This window comes from Saccostrea echinata, unplaced genomic scaffold (assembly GCF_033153115.1).
Source record: "Saccostrea echinata isolate AGI-Se365-2 ecotype Australia unplaced genomic scaffold, CSIRO_AGI_Sech_v1 ptg000057l, whole genome shotgun sequence".
Lineage (NCBI taxonomy): Eukaryota > Metazoa > Mollusca > Bivalvia > Ostreida > Ostreidae > Saccostrea > Saccostrea echinata.
The window spans coordinates 4,393,774-4,410,362 of NW_026889806.1; the positions used below are offsets into that span (position 1 = coordinate 4,393,774).

A 16,589-nucleotide genomic window follows, 5' to 3' on the forward strand; every position below is an offset into this window, starting at 1 on the left:
GTTCCCCCTGAAGGCTGCCTAGATGGTAAGACTTCCCCCGGAAAACTAGCTATATAGTAAGACTTCTCCAGAGGAAAGTCTCACTATATAGTCAGTCTTCCCCTTTCATAGCGAAACTTCCCCCTTTAATTTAGTTTCCGAATATTTTTTTCCGTTGTAAAACAATGTTTTTATACTAACGTTTTCAATGTTTGGATAAAAGTTATCCGTCCTATATGAATAAATAAATAAATGTATGAATAAATGATAAAAACATTTTAATAGTGATTTTTATAATCATAACTTTTTAACCATGCAGGTAAACATAGGTAACTGCACGTTTCTACGGGTAATGACCTCTTTACTGTTAAACTAATTATGTCTTTTTTCTTTTGATAAGAATCGTCTCGGAACAATACTATAATCTGCTGTGCACGATAAATTTTTAATGCGCACTTTTATATTGATTCATTTGAAACTATTCATCTTTTTATATATATATATATAAGATCATTACCTAAATATGCAATATATACATCGTCAATGTAAATAAAATCGAAACTGACCAAACACGGAAGGGGAAGTCCCACTATGGTCGTTTAGGGCGGAAGGTTCACTATATAGTCATTGCCCCCCCCCCCTCCCCCCGGAAGGGAAGTCTCACTATATAGCCAGACTTCCTGGGGGAAGACTCACTATGGGGTAAGTCTCACTATATGACACCGGTAGCAGGGGGGGGGGGGGGTGGCCACCAAACATTTTTCTAGCCATAACTTTTTACTATTGAAAATGTTCAATGAAAGTCTGGTTAACCCCTCCTACTTTTTGTTGTAGTTTAGTCAAATAAGGGCCATGTACGTAGTGACGTTTGAGTAAAATTTGGTACTGAAAGAAGTTGGACCCCCTCCCCCCCCAAGTAGAATTTTCGAGTTTGAAGACTTTTTCTCTTTTTTTTTTTGGTTTGTTTGTTTGTTTTGTTTTGTTTTTTGGTTTGTTTGTTTGTTTCTTTTTTTTTTTTCTTTTTTTTTTTTTTTGCTTGTCAAGATTTTTAGTTAAGTTGTTTTTTTTTCTCTGGCTGCTCCTTTCAAAAACAATGCTACGTCTCTAAGTTTTATCTGTATTCGCTGTAAAAATTGCCAATATTTATATTCATGTCTTTATATTTTGAAAATCTCAATATTTTAGATATCTTTGACGATTTTTGATTTCCAATTTGCTAAGATGGGTAGGCAATATCAAGCCGACACTTTACGTATTTTTTGCCAAACGAGACATTGAAAAAATAATTTTTTGAGTTATTCTGATGTCAAACACTGTGTGCTTACTAGAGATATTTATTTCTTTATTGAAAAGTGCTATTTCTATACAAAAAATTAATACATATTTTCAGAAAAACCGGGGGGAAATTTCTAGTATGCCCCGGTCTAGCCTGGTTCCGACAACGCCAACCCATGACGTTCCGCACTACTTTGCAGAGCATTGTGGGTTGGCCGAAACCAGACTAGCCCCGCGGTCCCCAGAATCAAGCGACTGCGCATGAACAGTTATTATCCTGAAATAAAGAAATGTCAGTTCAGTGGAAGAATATATAGGGGTCCTAAAAACAACTCAATTTATAAGGGTATACTAGTAATTATCAAAATATTTAATATTTTTATATCAATAAAACTGAAATTCAATCATCCAACAAATAACTTGAATAGAGTTACTTATTTTTTCAGGTGACAGAAAATACACAATTATTTTGAAGTTTTCATCATTGGTCCGGTTTTAATGACCCAGATTTTCTTAAAACGTGTTATTTAAAGCAACAAAAGCACATTTGAAAGAAGAAATGCTTATAAATAGTTAAAATATAATGTTTAGCATCAGAATAATATATAAATTTATTAGCTTTTTGTCAACAAAAAAAAATCCACTAAAAATGTCAGCTTGATACTGCCTTCCAAAAACTTGGAAATCAAATAATTTTCTTCAGAAAATCTAAAATATTGAGCAATTCGGGGCAAATTTACCGCGTATACAAATAAACTTATAAGTAACATAACTTGAAAATTTGGGCTCGATTGATAAAGTATTAAGACAGAAAATTGAAAAATCTCGAAAAATTTTGGCCCGGGTTTGCGTACCTAATTTTACCAACACTCGCAGCGAACACCCTGCCACCTAGCGTTATAATGCCGCATTAAATTTACACTACTTGTATTCGTCTTCGTTGAATGCGCTTCATGGTTTGCGTGACTGAATTTACATTTGTAATAGAGATGATCACAATTATTCATTAAAGAAACTGTATCAATTTAAAAGAAAGAAGAACGAATTTACAAGAATAAAGCAACATAGAAGTAAGGACAAAATGAAGTTCAAAGTGAAATGTAATAAAAACGAATATGAAAACAATAAAGTGACATATAGTTAAAATAATAACAAAGAATAAAGAAGTAGGCAGAATAAGAATAAAAGCAAGATAAATAGACTTTTGGCGGTAATTCCCTTCCATAACCATGGAGGTGGTGATAAGAACACAGGTGACAACTCATCAACCAGTTCTAACCAAGGAGATAAAAGACCGAACACTAGTCCTGTAAAACAGGGTGATTATACTGCTGATGATGACGTGAAATCAACAGGAGACACGGAACAAGAAAAGGAGACAGAATCTAAAAAAAGCCCAAGACCATCATCCCAAGGGAACAGTGATCTACAGACAACTACCGAGGATGTCGAAGATTCAGGTAACCTCTCTGTTGGAACCACTGATGACAACAAAGACAGCCAAATGGAGAGAGATACGGAAAATGGTGCAGGAACTACTGAAAGTAGTACTGATGGCAAAACCACTAAGCCAATCAATGATGACGACACAAACAGCACTGGTGAGATAAGTACTGCAGACGTCCCAGATATTGGAAGTGAATCAGAGTGCTATGAAAGCACAGAAATTCCTGAAAATACAGACAATTTTTCTAAAGAGACTGGGTTAAGAGATGGACAAATTTTAGCTCAAACACCAGAGGCAAAAGTTAAAAGCAAAATTTTCTGGAAAGATATAATGAAAACACAAGCAGTTACAGTTATATTGGCTGTGTATGGGTAAGAGTTACAATTGAACAGTCCATAACTTTGATTTAATTTGTTTGCTGTATGTATCTTTAATTAAAATTAAATGTGTTCATATCTTTACTTTTTTTCAGTGTTTTGATTCTTCTATTGTTATACCTGGTTCTGAATACACCCTATTCATCGATCCATGTACCACCAACAAATGTTGAAGGTATACTGTATGGTGGAAAACATTTTTTGTCTACATTTTAACATCAATTCTCTGTAAGGACCAAAATTTTACTGTAGGGCTGTGGCACACACCATGAGCGATTTGCATGAAACTTTTTCAGGTGATTAATGCCCATACATTATGACATAATCAACATTCAAAATTAAGGTTACTACCTTGGTTGCCATGGTAACGGGCTAATATAGATTTTTGCCCCATTTACTCTCAATTCAAGCATAAAAATGCTATATACTTGATTTCACGTGGTTTAATCATCTTTATTATTTTGAGATAATTCATACATTATATGAATAGAAAGAATGAAGCACTTTATAACACAATAAAAAAAAATTCTACAAGTCACTGCAAATTCTTCAATTAATGGCTCAAAGATGACCAAATTCTAACATTTTGAAATGGTGGTTATTACCCTATATTTCAAGAAGTCTTTCAAGAAATGCAGGCAATTCAAGAAAAAATCACCTGAAATTTTAGAAACACCATAATAATATTAGTTAACTTTTATGAAAAGTAGAGTGGGGATTTTTTTTGTTTTCGGTAATTTTAACTTCGAAAATTGGCATTTTGCCCAATAATATTTTTTTCAAAATGTTACTAGACACTGGTTGTTTTATAAAATTTCTTTTCCAAACATTTTTCTCACGAATAGATAAGACAAACGGAATGATAAGTAAATATTATTAAAGATAATAAATAAGATAAAACAAAATTAAATGAATTATTATTGTTTCTCTATGATCCTTTACAAAGGGCAGGTAACTCAAAATCTGAAGAAAATTAGCTATTCAACTTTTCACTGGAACTTATTTCAGTAAACAACATTTTCAAATACTAGATAAAAAATGGAAAAAGATAATGGACAAAAACTCTAATGATACTTTTCAACCAAAAAAATAAATAAATAAATAATAAATTCGGGCTTTATGGAATTTGATCTCGTGACCAACCCGTATTTATATCCCGATAGATGTTTAAAAAAGATACTTTATTATTTATATTTACATTTTTTACTTATCCATATTATATATTAGCCTGATTATAACTTTAACGCCTGAAATGTTTTATTTTTTCAAACTCAACGGCACGAGTTTGATCTGTTGATTTGCGCATCGACCCTTTATGACGTCACTGAGAAATTACGTCGAACGTTTATGACGCGAGGAACCTGTGTTTATACGGAAATAGATACGCGTTGCTTTTAATAGTGTTATATAAAAGAAAACATTTGCAAATGTAAATATTACTTTTTCATGCATAGGTAGGTAGATATTAATTTAGCAAGTTTGAAATTTGATAAGCTATTGTTAATTTCCTCCATTTAAATTTTGCTTCTTCCCAGATGCAAATCTTTAGATATCAATTTGAAATTTAGAGTTATTTAGAATGACCATAAATTAACACCCCATTAAAAATAAAACCATTAATGTATATTCTTACAATCAGAAAACATACACATATTCATGTGTATAATTTTATCGTTACTTTTAAAAACAGTTTTTTTCTTCAAATTATTAATCAAGCAAGAATCTACATCTAAACATTATCCAAAATGTGTATTTAGAGATAAACAAAATGTAGAAAATAACTGCTATATAGCAAATTTGTAGACAATAGAAACAGCTATGCTTGATGTTTCCGTGATTTCTCTTTACATCAGAGGTTGGCCATTATGTGGCGTTGTGTCTGACCAGTCAAGAAGAATTTTAAATGGGTTTGAAAAGTGAAACTTGAAATAATCATCTTCATCTTTTCCCCTGGAATAAAAAACATACATGTACTTTAATTAAAAACCAATTGTTTAATATCTACTACATTTTTCATGTGATAACAAATACAAGTATATAAGCATATCTATTTTATTAAAATGTATATAATACTAAGCTACTAGTTAGTATTTACACCTCCAGATAAATTGCCTCAGAATTCCTGCATGTGTACTTTAAAAAACAGGCTTCCTATCACAGTTGCTTGGGGACGGGACCCCCCCCCCCCTTCCCCTGCGTTCTATACCCCAAGGGTTCTCCTTGACTTTTTTTATATAAAATATTTTTCTATGACACATTCACAAAGTTTTTTTTTTAAATTGACTTTAGACACAAACAAACATACATACACATACACAAACACAGACACACCACGGCTGGAAAGCTTACACACAGATTTTTAGGAATAAAAATGAAATAAAAAAAAATATGAATACAAAAGATATAGTAAAATAATAATGTAGATGACATAGATTTATCTATATGTTTATGTTTTGTTCGCTAGGTGCAAATATCTGGTTTCAGTTAATCCATCTTCTTTTATAGTTTATACACATGAAGTTCATTGTTTTATTTATTTTTTATAAAAATTCATACTCTTGGATACTAAAAGAGAACTTTTAGTATCAGAAAGTATGAATTTTTTTAAAAAGTTAGTTTTAAATTATATTTTGGATTTTTCAATTGTAATACTTTGTGAATGTGTCATAGAAATATATTTTATTAAAAAAAGTCGGGGAGAACCCTTGGGGTACGGAACGCGGGGGAGGGGGTCCCATCCTCAAGCACCTGTTCTTCATATTTTATCGCCTTGAACGCAGACAACAATTTGCTAATTACTGAATATCGTAAATAAACCATTAATAAATACAATACATGGTGCAGACGTATGTAGCACTAATTCATGATTACGCCAACCACTCCATACCCAGTGATTGCGCTAAATTTTGAATACGCCAATTTATGTACACACAGTATTTTCAGTGTAGCCAATTGCAAGGTAAAAGTAACTGAAACAATTAACCATCACCTACTCCAAAAGCTGTCCCCATGCTCTAACAGAATATTCTCCAAAAGAATATTGTTCAGTTAAGATACTGTCCGATGTTCAGTTCTCACGGTCAATTGCAAGGTTTTTTTTCTCCATTAGTTAATTTTGTAACTGCCTCCTGCTTCTGGTATTTAGCCTTTGTGTTGAAATAAAGATGATAAAAATACAAGAATAAAGGTTCTCTTTATGTACTGGTATCTTTTCCTCTTCTTTTTTTCAAAGCACCAGTACATCTAAAATATGTTTAAAATATTTTTTTTCAAATTAAAGAAATTCGTTCTTATTGTCAATCATGAATACATACATTTACATGGGTATATTATATTTATATCTTATTAGTGTGTATTTATAGCTGCAGTTAAATTATTCTCTATTGAGAAGCTGATGGCTCGTTTTAATACTCCCCCTCAGGGGGAGTATTAAAACGAGCCATCAACTTCTCAATAGAGAATACAGTTAAATATGTTTTGTTCTTTTACAGTGAATCTGAATTATATGACTTCTTTTTAGGCTAAAATTTTTTTTTATGTGTTCCCGTTAAGTCGACCATCTCTAATTTTTACCCACCACCTACCGGTACTACTTTATTGGCCAAATCAGATTTTAAACTGTACCACTGGCGGATTTAGAGGAGGGCCCAGCCCCCCCCCCCTCCCCCCCCGTGTCTAAAATATACATCAGATTTAATAAATCAATTTTTTGGTGTGGCCTTGAGCCCCTACCCCGACACCAAACTGGTCCCTTCCCCTTTTCAAGATTCCTGGATCCGCCACTGTGTACAACGTTACCAAAAATATATGTTTTTTTTTTTTATATTAAATTGCCTTGTGTATATTTTTCATTACATACAAACTTGCATCTTCTATAACATTCTCCTCCTTTTGATAAACTTTGTAGTTATGATTTGCCAAAGTAAGTTGCTTTCTGAAGCAAGCAAAAATTCCTATAATGCAAATATATTACTAAGATTATATCTGGAATGTCCTGCTAACATGGTGATCTTTGAATATAGACCAATTAAGTCTATTATAGAAAAAAAAATTATTTAATTTAAAAATTATGTCAATTTAATTGAAAAAGCTTCTTACATGTAGTTTTTATACAAAATGAATATTTGAAAAAAATCAAATTTATACCTGTGCCTAGGGTTGTTCTAACCATTCCCACTGACTGCCGTATCTTCTGCTTGTTGTATTCCTCCAATTGCATCTTGCATTTTTCTCATGGGTTTTAGAGAGTGCATGGAATCCCACATGATGGGAATACAAGTCAGACTTCATAAAATTTGTTTCAATATTTTGCAAAGTGAATTTGACTTTAAAAATCTATTATTAATAAAGACCTATACATCATTATCAAGTTGAATGCTGAAAAAGCAGTGTCTCCTTCTTTTGATGACTTACTTTGTCATTCACACCTGAATTCCATTTTAAAAAGTTGAAAAACACATCATTTTTCTGTTATTGTTTCATGTTTATTTTTCTGGCGTCTGTTTTTGCCACATGTTGTTATAAACTTCTTTAGACTTCAATACAGGAGAGTCAACAAAGGGAAATAACACCAGTTTAATTTTTTGTCTTCAGTGCAAAAGAGTCAGCAAAGGGAAATAACTCTAGGTTAATTTTTAGGAAAAATTATAATTTGAGGGGATTGGAATATGACTTTTAACTGATTTCCCCACCTCAAATCTTTTTGCATCTTTTAGATCTAAGCTCGATCTTACTAAAAATATCTTTTTTCTAAGTTTCAATTGCCTGCAAAAATTAATATGCATATCAAGAAATAGGCACCTTTGTATTCATTTTTATGACAAATTCATGTAAATTGATCTGTATCATATTAAAAACCTTGGGTTAAATTGAATAAAATTTAGATGCACAGAAACTTTAATTACTTAGCTATAAAATGAAACCCATGTTATGTTGATAACTTTCCTACATTAAGGAAGCACAGAATTATTTTACATGGTGATGACAATCAGGTCAGTTTTGCCATAACAAAATATTTCAAAGTCGTTGCTATGGAAACCAAGGAGGTACTCTCCAAAATTTACCCACCAATAGTCTTTATATAGGGCACTCTCTAATATTATAGTGATAAAATAAAATTCCATGATAGTGCGTGGCCAAGCATTTTTGGTCCTTACAGAGAACTGATGTTAAATCCTTCTCTTCTCTTCTATCAATTTCAAAATGCCATTCAAAGAACTTTTTTAATCACAAATTTATTGACATTAGTACATTAAAGAATTCAGATAGAATACTAGAAAAACTTTGTGGAACATTTCAGCATTAGTGAAGATTTCTAATCTCAATCAGAATTTTGGAGCCCTACAACTGGAAAATTCAAAACTCAAAAGTAAAATTGACAGCTTAGAAATAGAAATACAGGAAAAGAAAGACGAGATTAGAAAGCTGTATGAAACAGTGGAAAAACTTCAACAGATGGTGGATAACCTGAGAGAAAAACTTCCCTTCCTGGCCGGGAAGATGAAGTGGATGGAGCAGGAGCAGACAGAGCAGGGTAAGTGAGTTTGTTCTCATGGCTCTATAGAGAAATATCAGTAACAATTAATTTGTTCCATATTTTAATGGAACTCTTCATCTTTGCAGTTTGAACACAGATTTTATGCCCCTTGCGAGAATGAGAAGTCACCATATACATATGAAAGACTTCAAATGAGACCTTTACTCGGCACTCAGGGCCATTGAGCAGTGAGGGGTCTTTATCGTGCCAACGCCTACCGTGACACGCGCCCTCGGTTTTTAAGGTCTCATCCGAAAGACCCGTGACTTTTACTTCTAATGCCAGGCGCTTGGCGAAGGAACAGTCACTATCTTTGTTTACAGGACGCGGCGCCAGAAATGAGAATCAAGCCCGGTACATATATGTACCTCCCGATCACGAGTCGAGCGCCCTTTCACTAGGCTATCACGACCGATCACAGTTTATTTAGACTACTTCCATAAAGGTCGTATTTCTTTTTATGCCCCGGGATCGAAAGATCCCGGGGGTATATTGTTTTTGTCCTGTCTGTCTGTTTGTCCGTTTGTCTGTATGTCTGTCTGTCTGTTGTCAACTTTAACCTTGCCCATAACTTTTGATTGGTTGGAGCTATGACTTTCATATTTCACATGTGTATTCCTTGTGACAAGACCTTTCTTTGGGTACCATCATATTTGACCTTTTGACCTTGACCTTGGAGTTTGACCCACTTTTGCAAAATTTTATGAGACTTTAACCTTGGCCATAACTTCTGAACAGTTGGTGGTTGGGGTTTCAAACTTCACATGTGTATTCTTTGTGACAAGGCCTTCCTCTGGATACCAACAACTTTCACCTTTTGACCTTGACCTTGGACTTTGACCTACTTTTGAAAAACTTTAACCTTGGCCATAACTTTTGAACAGTTGGTGCTTAGGGTTTCAAACTTCACATGTGTATTCCTTGTGACAAGACCTTCCTTTGGATATCAACCACTTTGACCCTTTGACCTTGACCTAGGAGTTTGACCTACTTTTGAAAAACTTTAACCTTGGCTATAACTTTCGAATGGTTGGAGCTAGGGCTTTTATACTTCACATATGTAATCCTTGTGATAAGACCTTCCTTTGAATACCAATCACTTTGACCTTTTGACCTTGACCTAGGAGTTTGACCTTCTTTTGAAAAACCTTAACCTTGGCGATAACTTTTGAATGGTTGGTGCTAGGGCTTTCATACTTATCATATGTAATTCTTGTGACAAGACCTTCCTTTGGATACCAACCACTTTGACCCTTTGACCTTGACCTATGAGTTTGACCTACTTTTGAAAAACTTAAACCTTGGCCATAACTTTTGAATGGTTGGTGCTAGGGCTTTCATACTTCACATATGTAATCCTTGTGACAAGATCTTCCTTTGGATACCAACCACTTTGACCTTGACCTTGACGTTTGACTTTATTTAAAAAACTTTAACCTTCACCATAACTTTTAAACAGTTGTATCTAGGTCTTTCAAATTTCACAGTGTATTCCTCGAGACAAGATCTTTCTTGGGTATCAACATTTTTTATCTTTTGGCCTGGATTTTGACTTGCATTTGAGAAACTTTAACCTTCGCCATAAGCTGCCATACGGGGGCATCAGTGTTTCACAAACACATCTTGTTAATTCTTTTCTTGGAGGGATATAATACTGTATAATTTTTTCTTGTTTTCATTTTGTTTTATTTTTTAAAAAGGTCTTATTTGGTTTGTTTCAGGATTTATTTTTCTTTTTATCTATGATTGCAAGAATTATCTGTGTGTAAATTCTTTTGTATACATGTTTGCAAAGGGGGAGTTTCGATAAGGCCGCTTAGTGACCCACTTTTTTTTCATAAAAATAAATTTCAATTTATTTTCTCAAAACAAATTTAGAATTCGAGATAAATATGTTATCTTTTGTTATTTATATTTCAAAAGTTAATATGAGATGAATTCACACCGTAACTGATACATACTTAGACGTACCCTCAGATCCGTTAACATTAGGCTTATGGGAAAATATAAGAGGGTGGCATTTATAAATCGATGTTTAAAATATGAAGTGCATGAGGAACACTCACCTAAATTTGTTCAGTAATTAGATATTCTCTGCACACTAATTTCTTGAAATATGATGAGTGTCGCGTATGCACTTCATATCCAAAAATTGAAAATTGCATAAAATTTGCATATCTGAAATTAGAAACTCCTGGTTTCTTGATCTGACTCTGTGTTTAAATACTAATCCAAAAGTAGCATATCTTTTTTGAATCAAAGAAGATCCTCGGTTATATTAACAGTAGAAAAAATTATCGTATCCTATCTTCATTTCGATACTTTTTTGTCGCCAACGTATAACGTTAACGTCACATATATTTAGCTCACCTCCTCGAAGTTGGGGGAGCTTTTGTAATACCGTCGGCACTGGTGTTCCAGGAAAAAGTTTTTGAAGCAGATTTTTTTTCAAGTATATCTATGCCCTATATTGATCCGAGTCACCTGATCTAGCATGTTTCCTTGTCACCAACCAGGTTTCAGATGCTGAATTTTTAGCCAAAGAATGTCCAGGTAAATGTTTTAAAAGCAGGTTTAAGTTTTTGGAACAGAGCAGCTGTAAGCACTTGCTGACCAGACTTGCTTCATGATGCATATATGGATGTACACTACTAGATTGCTTCAGATGCTGGATATGACCTACATTTTCTTATTGAGTGAGCAGGTTAAGATTTTGAAGCGGGTCTCATTTTTATGTAACTATAAGCCCTATCATGATCAAACTTGCACTGATGATGCATCTAGCATCACTACCAGACATGGTTCAGATACTGGATCTTTCTTACATTTTCCGACTGACTGAACAAAAAATAAGTTTAAGAGCAGGTCCATTCCTTAACGTTATTTATCATGCATAGATATTTTTGACTTTCTTGTAAATAGAAATCCACGCTCCAACATGCTAGAGAAGCGCCCATATATTTCCGTTTGGAAATGGATTGTTTTAAGTCTTGATGTCTAGGCGCATATGTCTGCCTGATTAAAGATTAAACACATATCTTTGGCGTTTACACATGTATTTCGAACTGCGCTCTGGTCTACCAAATCATATATAATGAATTCTAAAACTCTCTAAAAAAACTCTCTAAATGAGAAATGACTAGAGTTGGTGAAGCAACTTAAGTATCTATGGAGAGTTGGGAAGCGAGAGGAAGTTAGTCCCTCTCAGTAACTCTCAGTTATGCTGAAAACATAATGCAGATCTATATGGACAAATACTTCTAAGTTTCATAATGAAAAGGAAACACTCAATGTATTATAGATTTTTCCATCATTTTGCAATTCACATATTACGTATCATGATAAAATATTTTTCACTGTAATTAATATTGTTCATATTATCAAATACATTGCAATATACTGAAGCCGGTAGGTTCTAGGTAAAAAAAAAAGATATATTATCTGGCAGCCGCCAGATAAGTTTCTAGCGCCTGCCATTGAAATATCTGGCGACCGCCAGATAAAATTGTAGTGTTTTTGCAAATCAAGTTGTAGCACCCAATGATGTACCTTAATGCACTTGATTGAGAGAGGTACACAGACCGGGTATTTTGGAAGGCGGTGCTTAAAATCTTTGCCTTTAACGACATCTACAACTTCTGCTTGTAGTCAAATCTTGGAGTTTCATGCCTTATTATTTACACTTTATACAAAAATTCACTTCATAAGATCTTCACCTCATAACTTTAGATTTATGTTTTATTAGATTACATGTCCACACCGCAGGAAGGCTTCTAGGTATTTACGTGGCGACCGCGAGATAAGTTTCTGGTCGCCGCCACTTATTTATGTGGTGGCCGCAGGAAAACTATTTGGCAGCCGAAAGATATATTTTTCTAGCGGCCGCCGAATAATTATGTGGCGGCCGCCAGATAAAATATTTTTCTTACCTTGCACCTACAATGTACCGGCTTACGCAGCAATATTATGCTTTTAAATAAACTTTTTATTTATGTATGTATAGAAAGTTGCATTTATTTTTTAATCTTTTTATTTCAAAACATTTTATTTAATCTCAATTTTATGATATTAAGGTATTTTAATAAAACATGTAGTTGTATAACCTCATTGATGAAAATGTATTGCATATATCTGTATCTGACGTTTTTACGTTTACCTATCTCATGTCTACATATCTTTTCATTTGCATTTTTCTTATGGGAAAATGTTAAATATTGATTAAATTTATATATAAACTGTCGATTAATTATGAGGTTAAAACTTTCGATATATATTTACTAGGGATGTCAATTTTGTCAATAATTCATATTCGAATATTCAATGAAAGTATTCGAATATATTCGAATATTCGATAAAATAAATAAAATTTGTTGTTTTTTTAAATATACATCATCCTACTCTCACGATTGGTTTACGTAGGTATACTTATATTGGAAGTAAATTGTTTGAAGACTTTTGTAGTTGTACAATAAGAAATTCCATTTGCTATATAATTTTATAATTTTAACAAATGAAACATATGTATTTATAGTAGCTCCAACTGAGGAATCAGTCGTCTTGCCAAAGGCAAGATATAGTAGTAACGGTATACTGTTCAGATTTCAATACAATTATCTGCCTAATAAGAGATACAATTATAATCTTTGATACAATGTTTTTAAAATATAAACAAATATTTCCATAGACAATTTTCTTAGGTAATTAATTAATTTCCCGATAATGAATATAAAATTCAGGATTATATACAACCCAAGATATAATAATTTAATCTGAAATTGAGCCCTTTACAAAATTAATTACAGTGGACATTCATTTGAATGATCAATTAAATTTGTTTTGATAAGTATACTCTTCACGTCTTTTAGACATTCTAAGAAGGTTTTCATTTTGTTGTCCTCGATTCTAGACCCGATCGTATTTAAGTAATAAAAAACTATGAAAGTACGTTTTGTATTATACATAAAGCATTATTGTACAATTCTTTAACACCTTACTCAAAACAAAATCCATGTAATTTAGTAATTCTATAAGATAAGAAAGTAGTGAAAGAAATCAAGCGATCGAAATTGATCGCTAGTAAATTAGACAGGGATAATTCCAGCACTGCTCTAATCAAAATTATTTATGAAATCTGAAAAACACCGAATATTCGAATCTTAAATTCATATTCGAATATCAACTCATCGAATGAATATTCGAATGTTCGAATATTCGTTGCCATCCCTAATATTTACGTTTTATAAGTTAAATTCATCCTCTTTTAAAGAAAAATAACATTTAACACACCAGAAAAAATATCACACCTTAAAAACATTTGCATAAGATAAATACCATTTTCCGTAAAAACAATTGTTGAAATTGGTTAATTTATGTCTTTATTCGTATTTATCCTATTTCATTTACGATTCTGACGGTTAAAAAAATCGACTTTCCCCCTATAAATATGTCTACTCCAAAAATATACGAAAGGGGGTATACTTAAATTTTAAATTATCACGTGACCGAAAAATGCATAACATAAATTATTTTCATATTTTAAGGAAGATAAGGAGTTTTTCTACAAAATATCAAAATTTCATAAAATTTTGTGAGGGGCCGAAAAACGGCCTTATCGAAACTCCCCCTTTATAGGTAGAATACCTAACCTAAAAAGACCTCATCTGTATATAAAAAAAAGCAATTCCCAACACTTTACAGGAACACTCAATAGGTGTACAATTACCGTAAAGAACAGCGGTCAGTAAAGACAAAACAGCACATCTAATCACTAATGCAACCACTAAATATGGCTTATCAGTAAACAGAGATCCGATTTTTAAAAACCTAATGAATAGAAGATGCTTAAAACAAGGCTTTCCTTGGGATTTCATTCTATTGTCAATGCTTTCCTCACTTTGAGATTGTTTCTATTTTTATAGTAAATTTTACTTTCTTTCTTTTGATAGGTAACTATATCCTGCTATTTCTGGTTATATTTCTGCTCATATTCCTTGGAATAACTTATTTAATAATGCGTCGCAAAGAGACACCGCATATTATACCAGGACAAGTAGAAAGCTTTGCTCAGTTCCATAGCAAAGTTGGTGGCAAAACGGTAGAGTTTCGCTTTAGTATGTACGAACATTGATAGAAAGAAACATGACTCATTTGCAGGATTGTTTCAATATTATTATAATACATTCTCTTTACAGCATACATCTGTCCTCGATAAGATACGTCCGAAAAGTTTGGACAAAACAATTGGAATCGTAAGCTTCAATAATAACACACAGAAAGTCCACAAGGAAATGCTTCAGCGCGCTTTAAATTCAAATGATAGAAATACTGAGGTAAGCGTTCTTTGACATTTAAGTTTTACAAACGATTATATTGTTTGTAACAATCATCTACAAGTTCCTCACAAACTTGGATTAATTCTGTCATTTTAATTCGTTTTATTCACAGATTGTTGCTGTTGTTGTAGACAGAGCAGATAAAATTCTGACGATACATCCTTCATGTTTATTGTTTATTTTTGTGGATAGAAATGATCGAAATATCATTCTTGAAGACCCAGACTCGGAGATTGGTGACCTTAGGCGACTCACAACACAAGGTGTTATGAAGATGGGATGTAAGTATTGGAAAACCCCCCAAAGAAAAAGGTCCTAATGAAATCTTGATTCCCTCTCGTTTAATAGTTAATATGTTAAATTGATAAACTAAAAAACATTTCTATTTTATTTTGTTTCGAAGTTCATCTGTAAATAGTTCTAAGAAGATAATGATTGATGAAATATTATACATAATATAAGAAATATACATTAAATGAAAAAAGAATTCTAACTAGAAAAATATGAAAAGTCGTTTATCTTATATGTTGCTATCTTAGAATTGTTTAATGTTCTCGCTGTTTTAATTACAGGTACCGTGGCGGTAGTCTATGTACATGACAAAGAGTCTCGGGATTTAGATGGGCGTGACCTATATAATCCCTGCCTCCAGTCAGTCAAACGACACCCTGTATTAAAGGAATTGCAGGCAGATGGGCGTGTCTTCTCTGTGATGGACAATTTCAATCAAAATCAAAATAAACATATTAACCAACTGCTGAAGAAATGCGGATTGTAATGTGTTTAAAACGGAATGATTGAATAAAAACTATATCTTTTTTCCTAAATAAAGGGGAATTCGGGATAAAAAAGTTTAGTTTTACTTGGCTTTAAATGAACAATGCATGGATTTTTAGCTCTTTTGAGCCAAAGGCTCAAAGAGCTAATGCTATGGCATTTGTGCGGTGTGCATAAACTTTTTACAATATGGGCCATAACTCAAGAACCCCTTAGCCAATTATTGTCAAATTTGTCACAGGGTATCCTTTGCCCAAGGGCTCCCGTTTGTAATAAAACTAGGGCTGTGACCCTTAAACAAGGGGAGATAATTAGGAAAATAGAAACAAAAGTACTGGTTGCTAAAAAATCTTCTTCTCAAGAACCACTGGGCAGATTATCACCAAACTTACACAAAAAGATAAGGATATGTTGTAGATTAAAATTTGCACAGGAACTTACCCTGGGTCAAAGGGCGTGGTCTCAAAGATCACTTCAAAACTGACCAAAATTTACATTTTATTAAAATGTTGATATTTTGCTTACTATGAGGACTAGGATCATCAAGTCTTGTCAGTTGATGCATCTAAGGACCTCATATCATGTTGACTCAAAAGTAGGTCACGATGACCTAATTTTAAATTTTTGCGGCCATTCTTTTTCAAAATGATTTAGAGGCATATTTTGAACAATTTAAGGCCTATGATCATCAAACTTTGTCAGTTGATGCATCTTGGGTCCTCGGAGTACGTCAACTAAAAAGTAGGTCACCTTGACCTACTTTTTGAATTTTATGGCTAATCTTTTTCAAAACAATTAAGGTCATTAATATTAATTCGAATACTGAGAGGTTTAGAATCATTAAATCTTGTGAGATGATGTATCTT

At 33.0% G+C, this 16,589-nt stretch overlaps 1 protein-coding gene across 1 annotated transcript; it reads left to right on the forward strand.

Moving 5' to 3' along the window:
* Positions 1 to 2,430: 2,430 nt before the first annotated feature.
* Positions 2,431 to 15,783, forward strand: LOC133174159 (uncharacterized). The gene is made up of 7 exons (XM_061309218.1): positions 2,431 to 3,072; positions 3,174 to 3,253; positions 8,378 to 8,611; positions 14,560 to 14,708; positions 14,806 to 14,943; positions 15,059 to 15,227; positions 15,519 to 15,783. The coding sequence occupies exons 1-7, from the start codon at positions 2,759 to 2,761 to the stop codon at positions 15,722 to 15,724; spliced, it is 1,290 nt and encodes a 429-aa protein (XP_061165202.1). The 5' UTR covers positions 2,431 to 2,758; the 3' UTR covers positions 15,725 to 15,783.
* Positions 15,784 to 16,589: the final 806 nt, after the last annotated feature.

Coding starts and splice junctions, on each gene's coding strand:
- LOC133174159 (XM_061309218.1), top strand. CDS start 2,759: ATGGAGAGAGATACGGAAAATGGTGCAGGAACTACTGAAAGTAGTACT. Junction 8,612..14,559: donor GCAGGAGCAGACAGAGCAGG/GTAAGTGAGTTT, acceptor TTCTTTTGATAG/GTAACTATATCCTGCTATTT. Junction 14,709..14,805: donor GCAAAGTTGGTGGCAAAACG/GTAGAGTTTCGC, acceptor TTCTCTTTACAG/CATACATCTGTCCTCGATAA.